Genomic DNA, 17,917 nt, shown 5'->3' with positions numbered 1-17,917 from the left:
CGCTTTCCTTTTATAAGCCATTATGGGACTCGACATGCATGGTAGCAGAAGGTGGGAGCGGGCAGAGAGAAAACAAAACACAGCGAGAGGCAGGGTGAGAAAACAAACTGAGCAGAAAGCAGGTCTGGCTTCAGCTGCCTAGGCCCCAAGCTCTGGAATTCCCTCCATAAACTTCTCTAACTCTCTCCTTTAAAATGTTCATTAAAACCTGCACTTAATATAGAATATATCTATGCTTTTTAAAAAAAAAGTAATTCTCCCCCTGACTCCCAATACTCAAATGAGGCTATTTTCAACTGTATGAAACCACAGGCTGAACACAGAAAGGCTCAATTATGTGAACATCGGACATATTTTGATCTGTACCATAAAATTACTGAGACCGTCATTCTTTTTGGGATCGTTATAAGACTATTTCAAGACAATGGCCATAAACAAGAGAAATATGAAAGAAAGATCTTAACGTCCAGCCTCCAATAATTATGAACCAGAGTAGGAAGCAGGTATTACACAGAATATACAGCCATTCGGCCCAACCAATACATGTCGTCGTTTACATTCCACTCGAGCCTCCTCCCACATCCATCAGCATAACCCTCTATTCCCTTCTCCCTCATATGCCTATCTAACGTCCTCTTAAATGCATCTATACTATTCACCTCAATTACCCCCTGTGGTAGAAAGTTCCACATTCTCACCGCTCTCTGGGTAAAGAAGTTTCTCCTGAATTCCCTATTGGATTTATTAGTGACAATCTTGATGGCCTGTAGTTTTGTTCTCCACAAGTGGAAGCTCTTGGTGTCTACTCTATCAAAAACGTTCATAAATTTAAAGACCTCTATTAGGTCACCCCTCAGCCTTCTCTTTTTTTCCCCAAAAGAAAAAAAAAGAGACCCAAGCTGTTCATCCTTTCCTGGTGGTATAAAAAAGATACTTTCTCCAGTGCCTCAATATTCTTTTTATAATATGGCAAGCAGAACGGAACATGGTACTCCAAATATGGTTTATCCAAGGTTCAATACAAGTTTAGCATAACTTCTCTACTTTTCAATTCTATCCCTCTAGAAATAAACCCTAGTGCCTGGTTTGCTTTTGTTATAGCCTTAGTGACCTGTATTGCAACTTTTAGTGATTTGTGTATTTGTACTCTCAGATCCCTTTGCTCCACTACCCCATTTAGATTCTTATTTTCCAAGTAATATGGGACCTCCAAATTTTCGTAAATAAATGTAATACCCCCACACTTGTCTATCTTGAAATTCATTTGCCAATTATATGCCTGTTCTGCAAGTTTATTAATGTCTTCTTGTAACTTATTCAGTCTTCATTGTTGACTATCCCTCCCAATTTGATTTCATCCACAAATTTAGAAATTGTTTCTTTGGTTCCCAAGTCTAAATCAAACCACTAAATTTAAAAATTATCTTTTTCTTTTAAGATGTGGTTCCACAAAGATGTGCTTATCCTAGACAGTTCTCCCTTCCTTCATTTCACCTAATGCAAAAGAAAGCACAAACATTTAACTACATAAACTGAAATACTTCCAGACATAGAAACATAGAAAATAGGTGCAGGGGTACACCATTCAATACGATCATGGCTGATCATTCCTTGAGTACCCCTTTCCTGCTTTCTCTCCATACCCCTTGATCCCCTTAACCGTAAGAGCCATATCTAACTCCCTCTTGAATATATCCAGTGAACTGGCAACAACAACTCTCTGCGGCAGGGAATTCCACAGGTTAACAACTCTGAGTGAAGAAGTTTCTCCTCATCTCAGTCCTAAATGGCCTACCCCTTATCCTAAGACTATGTCCCCCGGTTCTGGACTTCAACATCGGGAACATTCTTCCCGCATCTAACCTGTCCAGTCCCGTCAGAATCTTATATGCTTCTATGAGATCCCTTCTCATCTTTCTAAACTCCAATGAATAAAGGCCCAGTTGATCCAGTCTCTCCTCATATGACAGACCAGCCATCCCTGGAATCAGTCTGGTGAACCTTCGCTGCACTCCTTCAATAGCAAGAATGCTCTTCTTCAGACTAGACCACCAAAACTGAACACAATATTCCAGGTGAGGCCTCACTAAGGCCCTGTACAACTGTAGTAAGACCTCCCTGCTTCTATACTCAAATCCCCTAGCTATGAAGGCCAACATACCATTTGCCACCTTCACCATCTGCATGCCCACTTTCAGTGACTGATGAACCATGACAACCAGGTCTCGTTGCACCTCCCCTTTTCCTAGTCTGCCACCATTCAGATAATATTCTGCTTTTGTGTTTTTGCCCCCAAAACGGATAACCTCACATTTATGCACATTATACTGCATCTCCATGCATTTGCCCACTCACCTAACCTGTCCAAGTCACCCTGCAGCCTCTGAGCGTCCTCCTCACAGTTCACACTGCCACCCAGTTTAGTGTCATCTGCAAACTTGGAGATATTACACTCTATCCCTTCATCCAAATCGTTAATGTATATTGTAAAGAGCTGAGGTCCCAGCCCTGCGGCACTCCACTAGTCACTGCCTGCCATTCTGAAAAGGACCCGTTTATCCCGACTCTCTGCTTCTTGTCTGCCAATCAGTTCTCTATCCACGTCAGTATATTACCCCCAATACCATGTGCTTTGATTTTGCACAACAATCTCTTGTGTGGGACCTTGTCAAAAGTCTTCTGAAAGTCCAAATACACCACATCCACGGGTTCTCCCTTGTCCACTCTGCTAGTTACATCCTCAAAAATTTTCCAGAAGATTTGTCAAGCATGATTTCCCTTTCATAAAGCCATGCTGACTTGGCGATCCGGTCACCGCTTTCCAAATGCGCTATTTCATTCTTCATGATTGATTCCAACATTTTCCCCACTACGGAGGTCAGGCTAACCGCTCTATAATTACCCATTTTCTCTCCCCCTCCTTTTTTAAAAAAGTGGTGCTACACATTAGCTACCCTCCAGTCCATGGGAACTGATCCAGAGTCGATAGACTGTTGGAAAATGATCACCAATGCATCCACTATTTCTAGGACCACTTCCTTGAGCACTCTGGGAATCAGACTATCAGGCCCTGGGGATTTATCAGCCTTCAATCCCATCAATTTCCCTAACACAATTTCCCACCTAATAAGGATATCCTTCAGTTCCTCCTTCTCACTAGACCCTCGGTCCCCTAGTAGCTTCGGAAGGTTATTTGTATCTTCCTTCGAAGACAGAACCGAAGTATTTGTTCAATTGGTCTGCCATTTCTTTGGTCCTCATTATAATTTCACCTGAATCCGACTGCAAGGCACCTACGTTTGTCTTTACTAATCTTTTTCTCTTCGCATATTTATAGAAGCTTTGGCAGTCAGTTTTTAATATTCCCTGCAAGCTTCCTCTCATACTCTATTTCCCCCCTCTTAATTAAACCCTTAGTCCTCCTCTGTTGAATTCTAAATTTCTCCCAGTCCTCAGGTTTGTTGCTTTTTCTAGCCAATTTATATGCCTCTTCCTTGGCTTTAACACTATCCTTAATTTCCTTTGTTAGCCATGGTTGAGCCATCTTCCCAGTTTTATTTTTACTCCAGACAGGGATGTACATTTGCTGAAGTTCATCCATGTGATCTTTAAATGTTTGCCATTGCTTATCCACCGTCAACCCTTTGAGTATCGTTTGCCAGTCTATTCTAGCCAATTTATGCCTCATACGGTCAAAGTTACCTTTCCTTAAGTTCAGGACCCTAGTTTCCGAATTAACTTTGTCACTCTCCATCTTAATAAGGAATTCTACCATATTATGGTCACTTTTCCCCAAGGGGCCTCGCACAACAAGATTGTTAATTAGTCCCTTCTCATTACACATCACCCAGTCTAAGATGGCCAGCTCCCTGATTGGTTCCTCTACATATTGGTCTAGAAAACCATTCCTAATACACTCCAGGAAATCCTCCTCCACCACATTGCTACCAGTTAGGTTAGCCAAATCAATGTGTAGCTTAAAGTCACCCATGATTACTGCTGTACTTTATTGCACATATCCCTTATTTCATGTTTGATGCTGTCCCCAACCGCACTACCACTATTTGGTGGTCTATACACAACTCCCACTAGCGTTTTCTGCCCTTTGGAATTCCGCAGCTCCACCCATACCGATTCTACATCATCCAGGCTAATGTCCTTCCTTACAATTGCATTGATTTCATCTTTAACCAGCAACGCCACTCTGCCTCCTTTTCCTTTCTGTCTATTCTTCCTAAATGCTGAATACCCTTGGATGTTGAGTTCCCAGCCTTAGTCCCCCGAAGCCATGTCTCCGTGATGCCAATCACATCATATCCGTTAACTGCTATCTGCGCAGTTAATTCATTATTCCGAATACTCCTCGCATTGAGGCACAGAGCCTTCAGCCTTGTTTTTTTTAAAAACACACTTTGCCCATTTAAAATTTTGCTGACATGTGCTACTAACTGGCCAAAATCCATGTGAAATAAACTTCAAGCTCTATTGCCGCTAAGTTTGAAGAACAGGGAAGTATTTGTTTCCCTTGATATCACATCAAATAGTTCTGCCCTGTAGCATGAATACTTAATTCCTCACTTACCTGTATTTTAGGACAGTGCTTCATTTTGTCCTCCTGAGGTATTGTATTAGTAACTACCACTGCTTCAAAGCAGGCATTGTTGATGCGGGAAATAGCAGGACCAGAGAAGATTCCGTGCGTGAGGATTGCATAGACTTTGGTGGCTCCAGCAGACAGCAGCCTGTGATGCACAGATAAATCAAATCAGAAACTAAGCTTCTTCCCCTCTCACTATGCCACTGACTGTAGCATTTCACTTCCAATTTTTGATGGGACAATAACTATTTGAAAAAAACATATGCATAATTACAAATTAAAGAGAACACTGGATAGTTCCATTAATTAAAGAATTTACTCATTAGTCCTAAACAATCAAATTGATGGTCCGTGCTTCGCTCCTACTCTTCAAAACAAAATCCCTCCAATTAGTGAACTTTACAAATCAGTACATTACTAATTTATGAAACTATTGGCGTGCAAGTTAGATGAAACAGAGCACATTTCAAGTGTTGTTACAAGACTAATTTAAAAAAAAACTTCAGTTGTGGATTTCAGTCTACAAGCCAATCTTCAGATACATTTTTAGTACCAGATACAAAAGCATGCACACTACAAATGTATATTTTATTTTAATCATCTACAATTGAAGTTCCCTATTGAAAACAATGTCCCCCCATAAAAATCAAAAATGAAAGTACAAAAACCATAAAGATCATCAGATTAGAGAAATTCAAGAGCATCAGTCAAATATGAAAAACGGCGATTCTTTTAATTCCTTTGAGAATATTGCTACAATAAAAATCACAGCTGCATTGCTGTAGTAATAAAAACATTCGAGAGGTGCGGTTCCGATTTTTAAGGTAAGGCTGCTCTATGGCGGTTCCTCTAGCCTCTAATTCAGCAACTCACTTGTCTGCAGCATGGCAAATTGTGCCACAGGTGTCTGCCATATCATCAACAAGAATAGCTACTCGATCCTTCACATCACCAACCAGAACCATTCGGTCAACTTCGTTGGCCTTTTTACGCTCCTTATGAATCAGCGCAAAATCGACATTCAGTCGATCAGCAATAGACGTAACTCTAAAAATGGAACGTGAAAAAAAGTCAATTTGCTGTGAATACTCTCTTCCTTCAGTTATATGAAGGTAAAACATGTACAAGCAGTGATCAAGAACTATGACAATTAAACCAACAGCTTTTTTGCTCTGACCCACCATTCAAATTCCTGATATAATTACAATGCTGGGAAATGAATGTGGATATAATTAGGAATGGCTTGAAAGTGTAAGCAAAAAAAAAAAGGAACACTGTTAGTTCATAGAAATTTACAGTAAAGGAGGAGGCCATTCGGTTCATTGTGTCTGTGCCGGCTGAAAAAGAGCTATCCAGCCTAATCTCTCTTTCCAGTTCTTGGTCTGCAGCCCTGTAGGTTACAGCACTTCAAGTGCATATCCAAATATTTTTTAGATGCGATGAGGGTTTCTGCCTCTACCACCCTTTCAGGCAGCGAATTCAAGACCCACACCACCCTCTGGGTGAAAAAGATTCTCAACTCCCCTCTCTAATCCTTCTACCAATTACTTTAAATCTATACTCCGTCTTTTGACCTCTAGTTCCTTCCTATACATTTCTATCTAGGCCCCTCAAGGTCTTACACCTCAATAGTTAAACAGGTAGGTATCTGGTTCACTACTGTCCTTTAGGGAAGGAAATCAACCATCCTTACTTGGTCTGGCCTATATGTGACTCCAGACTCACAGCAATGTGGTTGACTCTTAACTGCCCTACCTGAAATAGCCTAGCAAGGCACTCAGTTGTAACAAACTACTAAAAGAAACAAAAATTAAACTGGACAGACCACCCGGCATCGACCTCAGCACCAACTTCGGACACGACAAAGGCACAACATCCCAACATCTGGGGACTTGTGCCATAATTGGGAGAGCTGTCCAACAGACTAGTGAAGCAACAGCCTGCCTGCAAGTCATATTCACAGAATCATACCTTTCAGCCAATGTCCCAGACTCCTCCATCACCAGCCCTGGGTGTGCTCTGTCCCATTGGCAGGATGGACCCACCCAAGGTGGCAGCATAGTAGTATACATCAGGAGGGAGTGGCACAGAGTCCTGAACATTGACTGTCGACCCCACGAAGTCTCATGGCTTCAGGTGAAACATGGGCAAATAACCCTCCAACTGATTAACACCTACCGCCCTCCTTCAGCTGATGAATCAGTACTCCTCTAATGTTGAACACCACTTGGAAGAAGCACTGAGGGTATAGCAAGGGCACAGAATGTATGCTGGGTGGGGGGCTTCAATGTCCATCACCATCACTGACTGACTGAGCTGGCCTAGTCCTGAAGGACATAGCTGCCAGACTGGGTCTGCAGGTGATGAGGGAACCAACACGAGGGAAAAACCTACTTGACCTCATCCTCACCAATCTACCTGTCGCAGATGCAGGTAGCAGTGACAACTATACAGTTTGTGTGGAGACAAAGTCGAGTCTTCACATTGAGGACACCCTCCATTGTATTGTGTGGCACTACCACCGTGATAAATGGGATAGATTCAGAACTTCTTAAAACTGGGCATCCATGAGGCGCTGTGGGCCATCAGCAGCAACAGAATTCTATTCAACCACAATCTGCATCCACATGGCCCAGCATATCCTTCATTACCATTAACATCAAACCAGAGAACTAACCCTGGTTCCCAATGAGAAGTGTTTTTAAAACAATTATTCATTCACGGGGTGTGTGCGTCACCAGCCAGGCCAGCTTTTATAGCCCATCCCTAATCGCCATTGAGAAGGTGCTGACGAGCCGTCTAGGAACTGCTGCAGTCCTTGTGGTGTGTTTTTTGTAGCGGTTTGTTACAACTGCGTGGCCTGCTAGACCATTTCATAAGAACATAAGAATTAGGAACAGGAGTAGGCCATCTAGCCTCTCGAGCCTGCTCCACCATTCAACAAGATCATGGCTGATCTGGCCGTGGATTCAGCTCCACTTACCCGCCCGCTCCCCGTAACCCTTAATGGTTAAAAATCTATCTATCTGTGATTTGAATACATTCAATGAGCTAGCCTCAACTGCTTCCTTGGGCAGAGAATTCCACAGATTCACAACCCTCTGGGAGAAGAAATTCCTTCTCAACTCGGTTTTAAATTGGCTCCCCCGTATTTTGAGGCTGTGCCCCCTAGCTCTAGTCTCCCCAACCAGTGGAAACAACTTCTCTGCCTCTATCTTGTCTATCTCTTTATTTTAAATGTTTCTATAAGATCACCCCTCATCCTTCTGAACTCCAACGCGTAAAGACCCAGTCTACTCAATATCATAAGGTAACCCCCCTTATCTCCAGAATCAGCCTAGTGAATAGTCTCTGTACCCCCTCCAAAGCTAGTATATCCTTCCTTAAGTAAGGTGACCAAAACTGCACACAGTACTCCAGGTGCGGCCTCACCAATACCCCGTACAGTTACAGCAGGACCTCCCTGCTTTTGTACTCCATCCCTCTCGCAATGAAGGCCAACATTCCATTCGCCTTCCTGATTACCTGCTGCACCTGCAAACTAACTTTTTGGGATTCATGCACAAGGACCCCCAGGTCCCTCTGCACCGCAGCATGTTGTAATTTCTCCCCTTTCAAATAATATTCCCTTTTACTGTTTCAGAGGGCAGTTACGAGTCAACCACATTGCTGTGGATCTGGAGTCACATATAGGCCAAGTAAGGACGGCAGATTTCCTTCCCGAAAGGACAGTAGTGAACCAGATGAGTTTTTACGACAAATAGTAGTTTCATAGACACCATTACTGATACTAGCTTTGTATTCCAGATTTATTTAAAAATCCCCAGCTGCAGTGGTGGGATTCGAACTCGCGTCCCTGGATCATTAGTCCAGGCCTCTGGATTACTAATCTAGTAACATGATTACTAATCTAGTAACATAATCACTATGCTACCACAACCACTATGCTGAGTGCAGAAGAGCATGCTAGGAGCAGTACCAGGTGTAACTAAAAAAAATGAGGTACCAACCTGGGGAAGCTGCAACATAGGACTACATGCATGCTAAATAGTGGAAGCAGCATGCTATAGACAGAGCTAAGCAATCCTACAATCAACGTATCAGATCAAAGCTCTGCAGTCCTGCCACATCCGGTTGTGAAGGGTGGTGGACCATGAAACAACTAACAGGTGGAGGAGGCTCCATGAACATCCCCATCCTCAATGATGGCAGAGCTGAGCACACGAGCGGAAAAGACAAGGCCGAAGTATTTGTAATCATTGTCAACCAGATGATTCATCTCAGCCTCCGCCTGAGGTCCCTACCATCACAGTAGCCAGTCTTCAACCAATTCGATTTACTCCACGTGACATCAAGAAACGGCTGAGCACTGGATACAGCAAACGCTATGGGTCCCGACAATATCCTGATCGTCGTGCTGAAGACATGTGCTCCGGATCTAGCCGCGCCCCTAGCCAAGGTGTTACAGTACAGTTACAACACTGGCATCTACCAGACAATGTGAAAACCTGTCCAGGTATGTTCTGTCCACAAAAAGCAGGATAAATCCAATCCGGCCAACTATGGCTCCATCAGTCTACTCTCAATCATCAACAAAGTGATGGAAGGTGTCGTGGACAGTGCTATCAAGCGGCACTTATTCACCAATAACCTGCTCACCGATGCTCAGTTTGGGTTCCGCCAGGACCACTCGGCTCCAAACCCCATTAGAGCCTTGGTCCAAACATGGACTAAAGAGCTAAATTCCAGAGGCGAGGTAAGAGTGACTGCCCTTGACATCAAGGCAGCATTTGACTGTGTGGCATCAAGAAGCCTTCGTAAAATTGAAGTCGACGGGAATTAGGGGAAAAGCTCTTCACTGGCTGGAGTAATGCCTAGCACAAAGGAAGATGCTTGTGATTGTTGGAGGTCAATCATCACAGCCTCAGGACATTGCTGCAGGAGTACCTCAGGGCAGTGTCCTAGGCTCAACCATTTTCAGCTGCTTCATCAATGATCTTCCCTCTATCATAAGGTCAAAGGTGAGGATGTTTGCTGATGATTGGACAGTGTTCAGTTCCATTCGCAACTCCTCAGATAATGAAGCAGTCTATGCCCAGATGCAGCAAGACCTGGATGACATTCAGGCTTAGACTGATAAGTGGCAAGTAACATTTACGCCACACAAGTGGCAGGCATTGAATATCTCCAACAAGAGAGTGTCTAACCACCGCCCCTCAACATTCAATGTGATGATCTTCGCCAAATCCCCCACCATCAACATTTTGGGGGTCACCATTGACCAGAAACTTAACTGGACAAGCCACAAATACTGTGGCTACAAGAGGTCAGAGGCTGGGTATTCTGCAGCGAGTGTCTCACCTCCTGACTCCCCAAAGCCTTTCCACCATCTACAAGGCACAAGTCAGGGGTGTGATGGAATACTCCCCCTCGCCTGGTGGAGTGTAGCTCCAACAACACAAGAAGCTCAACATCATCCAGGACAAAGCAGCTTGCTTGATTGGCACTCCATTCACCAGCTTAAAGATTCACTCCCTCCACTGCACCATGGCTGCAGTGTGTACCATAGACAAGGTACACTGAAGCAACTCGCCAAGGCTTCCTCGACTGCACCTCCCAAACCCACGACCTCTACCACCTAGAAGGACAAGGGGAGCAGGCGCATGGGAACACCACCACCTCCAAGTTCCCCTCCAAATCTCACACCATCCTGACTTGGAAATATATTGCTATTCCTTCATCATCGCTGGGTCAAAATCCTGGAAGTCCATCCTCAGAAGCACTGTGGGAGTACCTTCAGCACACAGAATGCAGCAGTACAAGGCGACTCACCGCCACCTTCTCCAGGGAAATTAGGGATTGGCAATAACTGCTGGCTTTGCCAGTAATGCCTACATCCCAGGAACAAAAAAATAAAATAGATCTAATGTAGATTCAGGCTTGGTAACAATGTATGGAATAAGGATGCTGAACTTAATATTTTTGTAACTTTTTTTAAATAAAAAATGTGAGCCCTGATGTTCTTGAGATGAGAGAAAACAAAAAAAAATGTTCACAGTTAGCAGTCAGAATTAGATACACACAAGCTTGTCAAGGACAAAATGAAAGGCCATGTTTATGGAACAAATAGCGAGCGAGCCATCCCAGTTTGAGAGGTCTTGAAACATGATTGAAGATTAAAAGCTTTTGAAAGAACTGTTCACAAGTAGACCTTGGAAAACCTGACTCTTATCAGAATTGTTCTACTACAGGTATTTTACAGCCCACTAAACAGCTTACACTAATGGCTCAATCTGATCAGTTTTCCAAAATATATCTTGGACATATGCGTCACTAAATACGGGATGTGAATTTCTGTCATTAAAGTGTACTCCTCCAATTAATCAGTATGCAAAATCTGAAGAGCTATTAGATATTGTTTAAAATGAAGTTGAAAGATTTACTTTGTGAATTAAATATATATGAAATTTGGGGTTTTTGACATGAAAACAAACAGAATTGGAACCATCAGAGCGATAAGTCAATCAGTCAAGAGGTTACAGGAGTTCAGCCAAGTTTAAAGATTTCAATTGCGGAAATAGGCAGATAAATCAAGAAATGTTAGTTTGAGATTTTACAGTCAGACTTCCTCAATAGGGCATTTGTAGCACTGATGTTATTTTAACCAGAATTGGTTGTTTCAAGATGGTTTGCTGTGCTAAATTCAGGAATCCAATACTTCGTAGATGAAATCGGTAAATTTCTAGACAATTCTTTGATAGGAAGTTTGATGACGGAATTAACGATTCACCTACTAATCTCCGATTCAGGTTTATTAGGGAACCAATCCTAGTGCTTTTGGAGTGGCTCCTTTAATTCGGTTATAATATATAATTTTTTTAAATTGCACCCAGAAAAATCGTGTACCAGCCAAAATACAAATGCAATGATTGGTAGGCTGTCTGAGAAAATTTGCTTTAGAAAGGAACCATGCCATACAATTAAAATGTACACATGCTAGGTGATTGGTCGGCAGCTTCTTTTGAATTTAGTAGTTATTTCTGTAGCATGATGAGAGATTCTGCAGCATATCTATCCAATTTTGGTGGAACATTAGCAAGTATCCCAGACTTAAAGTGTCAATTTAAAATACACAAAGATAACAACTATAATTACTATTAAATATTAACAAAACCATTGTAATCAATTAATAGCTTTAAAAAAGCAATTTTAAATTTAAAAACTGAGCTACCTTTATAAAAAGAATCATGTTCAAACACAAAATTCCTTTATACAGGAAAAACTGCAAATAATTAAATTCAATATAAAATCCATATTTAAAAACCACATTAAATAATTTATAGAATGAAACTACATCAAAGCACAAAACCATAAAAAATTCAAAACGAACCTTTAACAGAGCAAAAAAAAAACAATGTCATCTTGCAGATTACCCACACATCATAATGAAATACAGGAGATATACATTGAGTAGTAGGACATCTGATGCTCAGGGAGCAGAACCTCCTTTCCTTTTCTGTCTCTTATAATTTAGGCTGCCTGACTGTAGTTTAAGACAGTTATTGGCCATTCTGCTTATTTACTGCGTAAATGCCAAAACAAAATTAAAACAAGGTCTGCCGATTTCAAAGCAGTTCCTTTCCACAATGGAAAGTAAAATCAGACGAGGTATATATATCAGACGCTGATCTGATATTGCACATTTTACACCCCCCAATGTTGAAAGTTCCACCCCTAGCTTCCTCTTTTGTACCCCTCCGACAACTCACCTTTTGGCTCCGCCAGCGTCAGGAGAGACAATTATGCCATTTTTCCACTCTAGAATGTTCTCCTTAATCCACTTAAGTACCGCCGGTTCAGCATACAAGTTATCCACTGGGATATCAAAGAAACCCTGCAGAAGAAGCAAGAGTCAAAGGAATTTGATGTATATATAGACACATCAGACTAGAAAGTTTTGATAGTATTGCTTGGAAAAAACATGCAAGATATATTGATAATCACAGTACTGCATGGCAGTATAAGAAATCAAAAAAAGACAAAATAATCTCAATGACATTTGTCATTCCACTCAACAGTCTCCCAATTTTCTCTACTCTCAAAGATACTGATTCACGCTGGCATACAGTTCCACAGGTGTGGGTCAGCCCTCTGTTACCTCATCCTAATGGTTATCCTTTGTGTTAACTGTTGGAGGCATCACATTCAAGCCCAATCCCTTTCTCAACCAACGTGCATGTTCTAGTCCTAGTCACTGGTAACTAAAAGTAGGAACACTGGCTGATTACCGAGCACCAAACACACATGTTAGACTGCTCTACTTTATAAAGGATGACCTCCTCCTCCTCCTCCTCAGACGTCGTTCCAGCTGCTCCACCTGATCCCCGACGAGCTAGACGTCAGGCGACTCGACGCGACTGGAGCTTCCCGGCTGGGCCCCCTGCGGCGACTGGACCTGGCTATTGGGCCTCCATCGCCCCCTCCAGCGGTGGCAGATGGGCCTCTCCTCCACGACGGCTGGACCTCCTGCAGCTACAGGTGACCTCCTCAACAGCGATCGGGTCGGTTGGCCTCTCCTCGCCCCCCACCCCCCTTCCTTCAGCGACCTCTCCTTCTCCACTGATGACTTGGCCTCCTCTCCTTCTCCAGCACGTGGTGAATAGCATGGCTGTGACCCCCCCTGCCCTTCTACTCCAAACCCCAGTGGGCAACTAGCCCTCCCAATGCCTGCCCCCAACCAAGCCTTGGACCACCTAGCGCCAAGCCTGCGGCCAACATCTCGCCGCAGTCGTCACTGGACCAAGACCTCGCTCAGCTAAGCCCGTGTGGTAGCCAGTGTGCAACAACCAGCCCACGTTAAAAGAACTCACGCACAGGCATCTTCCACTCCTCTAACATGAAGTTCGGGACCTGGAACATCAGGACCCTCATGGACAACCCTAACAGTGACAGACTGGAACGCCGCACCGCCATAGTTGCCCAGGAACTTGATATCGACATTGCCGCCCTAAGCGAGACCTGGCGAGCAGGGGAAGGCCAGCTCAAGGAACAAGATGGAGGTTGCACCTTCTTTTGGAAAGGGAAACGAGAGGAAGGACGGCGCCTCCACGGAGTCGGCTTTGCCATCAAAAACGAGCTGGTCGACCGCCTCAAAGACTGCTCCTGCAGGACTAACGAACGTCTCATGTCGCTTTGACTCACCCTATCCCGGAACCAGTGCACCACAGTCATAAGTGCATACACCCCAACACTCGATGCAACAGACGAGGCCAAAGAGGGTTTTTACTCCAACCTCGAAAAATCCGTGTCTCGAGTCCCCGCAGGCAACAAACTGATCCTCCTCGGTGACTTCAACGCCAGGGTTGGCAAGGACACAGACCCCCTGGGGAGGCGTGATTGGCAGAGAGGGGGTAGGGAAAGCCAACTCCAGCAGTACCCTACTCCTGACAAAATGAACTTGTCATCACCAACATCATGTTCCGCCAGAGGGACAAATACAAATCTTGGCAACACCCTCGCTCCAAACACTGGCACCTGCTCGACTAGGTCATCGTCCGAGCCAGGGATCGCAAGGATGTGCGCATCACCTGTGCCATGATAGGAGCTGACGACTGCTGGACAGACCACCTAATCCGACCCATCATTGACATCAACATAGACCCAAAGTGGAGGGGGCAGCAGAAGCAGTGCCGCAAAAAAAGTCAATGCTGGGGCACTTAAGGACCCAGCTAAGAGAGCCCCATACAGTCAGTGCCACACAGCTGACCTGGCACGTCTTGATGACCCCGAAACGCAGAATGTCCACAGCACTTGGTCTGCCCTCTAGGTCTCCATAACCAGTGCCTGAGAAGAGACTCAACCAGGAAACACTAGGACTGGTTTGATGAGAATGATCAGGACATTCAAGAGCTAATAGATAGCAAGTGCAGGGCATTTCTGAGCCTTAAACAACAACCCAACTTGGGAGCAGTAAAGCAGCGTTACAGATGGCTCAAGGCTGAGGTCCAACAAAAAACCCGGGACCTAAAGAACAGATGGTGGATGGAGAAACCCGGGACCTAAAGAAAGGAGATACAGCAGCTGGCCAACAGCCATGATGTGCGAGGATTCTTCATCGCAGTTAAAGCCACCTACGGACCAAACTCCCAAGGCCCCACCCCACTGCTGGCCAAGAACGGGGAAACCCTAATCAAGGACACCGAGGCAGTCAGGGCCCGCTGGAAGGAGCACTTCGAAGATCTCCTCAATCGAAGCTGCCTTTGACTCGAGTGTTCTTGACTCCATTCCGCAGCATGCTATCCGCTACCACCTAAGTGAGACCTCAACACTGCACGAGGTAGAAAAAGCCATAAGACAGCTAAAAAAAACAAGGAGGCTACGGGAGCGGATGGAATCCCTGCTGAGGCACTGAAGTATGGCGGAGAGGCACTGTTGGCGCTAATACACAACCTCATCTCTCTCATCTGGAAGGAGGAGAGTATGCCGGGAGATCTTGAGATGCAGTGATCGTGACCATCTTTAAAAAAAGGGGACAAGTCCAACTGCGGCAACTACAGAGAAATCTCCCTGCTATCAGCCACTGGGAAAGTCGTCACTAGAGTCATCCTCAACCGTCTTCTCCCTGTGGCCGAGGAGCTCCTCCCGAAGTCACAGTGTGGATTTCGTCCCCATACAGGGTACAACGGACATGATTTTTGCAACGCGACAGCTGCAGGAAAAATGCAGGGAACAGCGCCAGCCCTTATACATGGCCTTCTTCAACCTTACAAAGGCCTTTGACATTGTCAACCGCGAGGGTCTATGGAGCATTCTCCGCCGTTTCGGATGCCCCCAAAAGTACTTCACCATCCTCTGCCTGTTCCACGACGACGTGCAGGCCGTGATCCTGACCAACGGATCCATCACAGGCCCAATCCACGTCCAAACCGGGGTCAAGCAGGGCTGAGTCATCGCCCCAACCCTCTTCTCAAATCTTCCTCGCTGCCATGCTCCACCTCACAGTCGACAAGCTCCCCGCTGGAGTGGAACTAAACTACAGAACCAGTGGGAACCTGTTCAACCTTCGCCGTCTCCAGGCCAGATCCAAAACCTCTGTCGTCGAGCTACAGTACGCAGACGACACCTGCGTCTGCGCACAGAGGCTGAACTCCAGGACATAATTGACGTATTTACTGAGGCATACGAAAGCATGGGCCTTAGGCTAAACATCAGTAAGACAAAGGTCCTCCACCAGCCTGTCCTCGCCGCATAGCACTGCCCCCCCAGTCATCAAGATCCACGGCGCGGCCCTGGACAACGTGGACCACTCCCTCATATCGGTAGCCTCTTATCAACAAGAGCAGCCATTGACGATGAGATCCAACACTGCCTCCAGTGCGCCAGTGCAGCCTTCGACCGCCTGAGCTAAAGCGTGTTTGAAGACCAGGCCCTCAAAACTGTCACCAAGCTCATGGTCTATAGGGCTGTAGTAATACGTGTCCTCCTGTATTACTCAAAAACATGGATCGTGTACAGCAGACACCTCAAGTCGTGGAGAAATACCACCAACGATGTCTCCGCAAGATCCTACAAATCTCCTGGGAGGACAGACGCACCAATGTTAGCGTCCTCGACCAGGCCAACATCCACAGCATTGAAACACTGACCACACTTGATCAGCTCTGCTGGGCGGGCCACATTGTTCGCATGCCTGACACAAGACTTCCAAAGCAAGCGCGCGACTTGGAACTCCTTCACGGCAAACGAGCCAAAGGTGGGCAGCGGAAACGTTACAAAGTCACCCTCAGTCTCCCTGATAAAGTGCAACATCCCCACTGACACCTGGGAGTCCCTGGCCAAAGACCGCCCTAAATGGAGGAAGTGCATCCGGGAGGGCGCTGAACTCAGAGTCTCGTCACCGAGAGCATGCAGAAATCAAGAGCAGGCAGCGGAAAGAGCATGCGGCAAACCAGCCTCACCCACCCCTTCCCTCAATGACTATCTGTCCCACCTGTGACAGATGGTGGTTCTCGTATTGGACTGGAGAGCCATCTAAGAACTCAAGTTAAGAGTGGAAGCAAGTCTTCCTCGATTCTGAGGGACTGCCTATGATGATGATTATAAAAGGATTGTTGACATACCCAATGTAAAAAAAAAAAATCCTCTTGTTCATCATTACCCTTTAACATCATTCAATGAGGTTACAGTTGTGCAACAGTAAAGTGCTCAAAGCATGGTGGAGAATTAGTTGAAGGTTTTACACATCTGGTTCAGTACCTCTGCCTGATTAGCTTTCAACTGAAAGTATGCAAAACAATTTTCATGACCGTATTTTCAAGAGGATTTGCTTCACATAGGAGGCTGATTTACCATTTTAGGCAAGAATTTAAGCTTTCTGCTCAGCTCTTGAAATGTCATTATTGGTAGTATTATACAGATTGGTAAGCTCAGAGTTGTGCCATTAGTCAAGTGCTGTAAAAACGAAAACTGCAATAAAAACTGAATGGTTTTAGAAAACTGGTTGTAATTTTACCCACATTGAGCCAATAGAGAATTTGCCGGTTTAATTCGCGTTTCACAACAACAACTTATATTTATATAGTGCCTTTAACGTAGTAAAACTTCCCAAGGTGCTTCACCAGAGTGTAATAAAACAAAATTTGACACTGAGCCACATAAGGAGCAATTAGGACAGATGACCAAAAGTCTGGTCAAAGAGGTAGGTTTTAAGGAGTGTCTTAAAAAGTAGGAAAGAGAGAGGCAAAGAGAGGAGAAAGAGGGGGGAGGCAAAGAGAGGAGAAAGAGGGGGGAGGCAAAGAGAGGAGAAAGAGGGGGGAGGCAAAGAGAGGAGAAAGAGGGGGGAGGCAAAGAGAGGAGAAAGAGGGGGGAGGCAAAGAGAGGAGAAAGAGGGGGGAGGCAAAGAGAGGAGAAAGAGGGGGGAGGCAAAGAGAGGAGAAAGAGGGGGGAGGCAAAGAGAGGAGAAAGAGGGGGGAGGCAAAGAGAGGAGAAAGAGGGGGGAGGCAAAGAGAGGAGAAAGAGGGGGGAGGCAAAGAGAGGAGAAAGAAAGAGGGGGGAGGCAAAGAGAGGAGAAAGAAAGAGGGGGGAGGCAAAGAGAGGAGAAAGAAAGAGGGGGGAGGCAAAGAGAGGAGAAAGAAAGAGGGGGGAGGCAAAGAGAGGAGAAAGAGGGGGGAGGGAAAGAGAGGAGAAAGAGGGGGGAGGGGAAGAGAGGAGAAAGAGGGGGGAGGGGAAGAGAGGAGAAAGAGGGGGGAGGGGAAGAGAGGAGAAAGAGGGGGGAGGGGAAGAGAGGAGAAAGAGGGGGGAGGGGAAGAGAGGAGAAAGAGG

At 45.1% G+C, this 17,917-nt stretch overlaps 1 protein-coding gene across 1 annotated transcript in view; it reads right to left on the bottom strand.

Annotated features, from left to right (window-relative positions):
• The window catches only part of prps1b (phosphoribosyl pyrophosphate synthetase 1B), a 63,677-nt gene that overhangs the window by 3,020 nt on the left and 42,740 nt on the right, over nt 1-17,917 (bottom strand). Inside the window, exons 4-6 of the mRNA XM_070882582.1 lie at nt 12,367-12,491; nt 5,471-5,644; nt 4,583-4,742 (exon numbers count right to left, since the gene is read on the bottom strand). Of these exons, the coding sequence (XP_070738683.1) occupies nt 4,583-4,742; nt 5,471-5,644; nt 12,367-12,491 (459 nt within the window). The remainder of the gene's footprint in view (nt 1-4,582; nt 4,743-5,470; nt 5,645-12,366; nt 12,492-17,917) is intronic.

The sequence above is a fragment of the Pristiophorus japonicus genome, chromosome 6 (genome assembly GCF_044704955.1).
Source record: "Pristiophorus japonicus isolate sPriJap1 chromosome 6, sPriJap1.hap1, whole genome shotgun sequence".
Classification (NCBI taxonomy): Eukaryota; Metazoa; Chordata; class Chondrichthyes; family Pristiophoridae; genus Pristiophorus; species Pristiophorus japonicus.
Note: the sequence above shows the minus strand (reverse complement) of the source record. Positions and strands in the feature narration are given on the sequence as shown.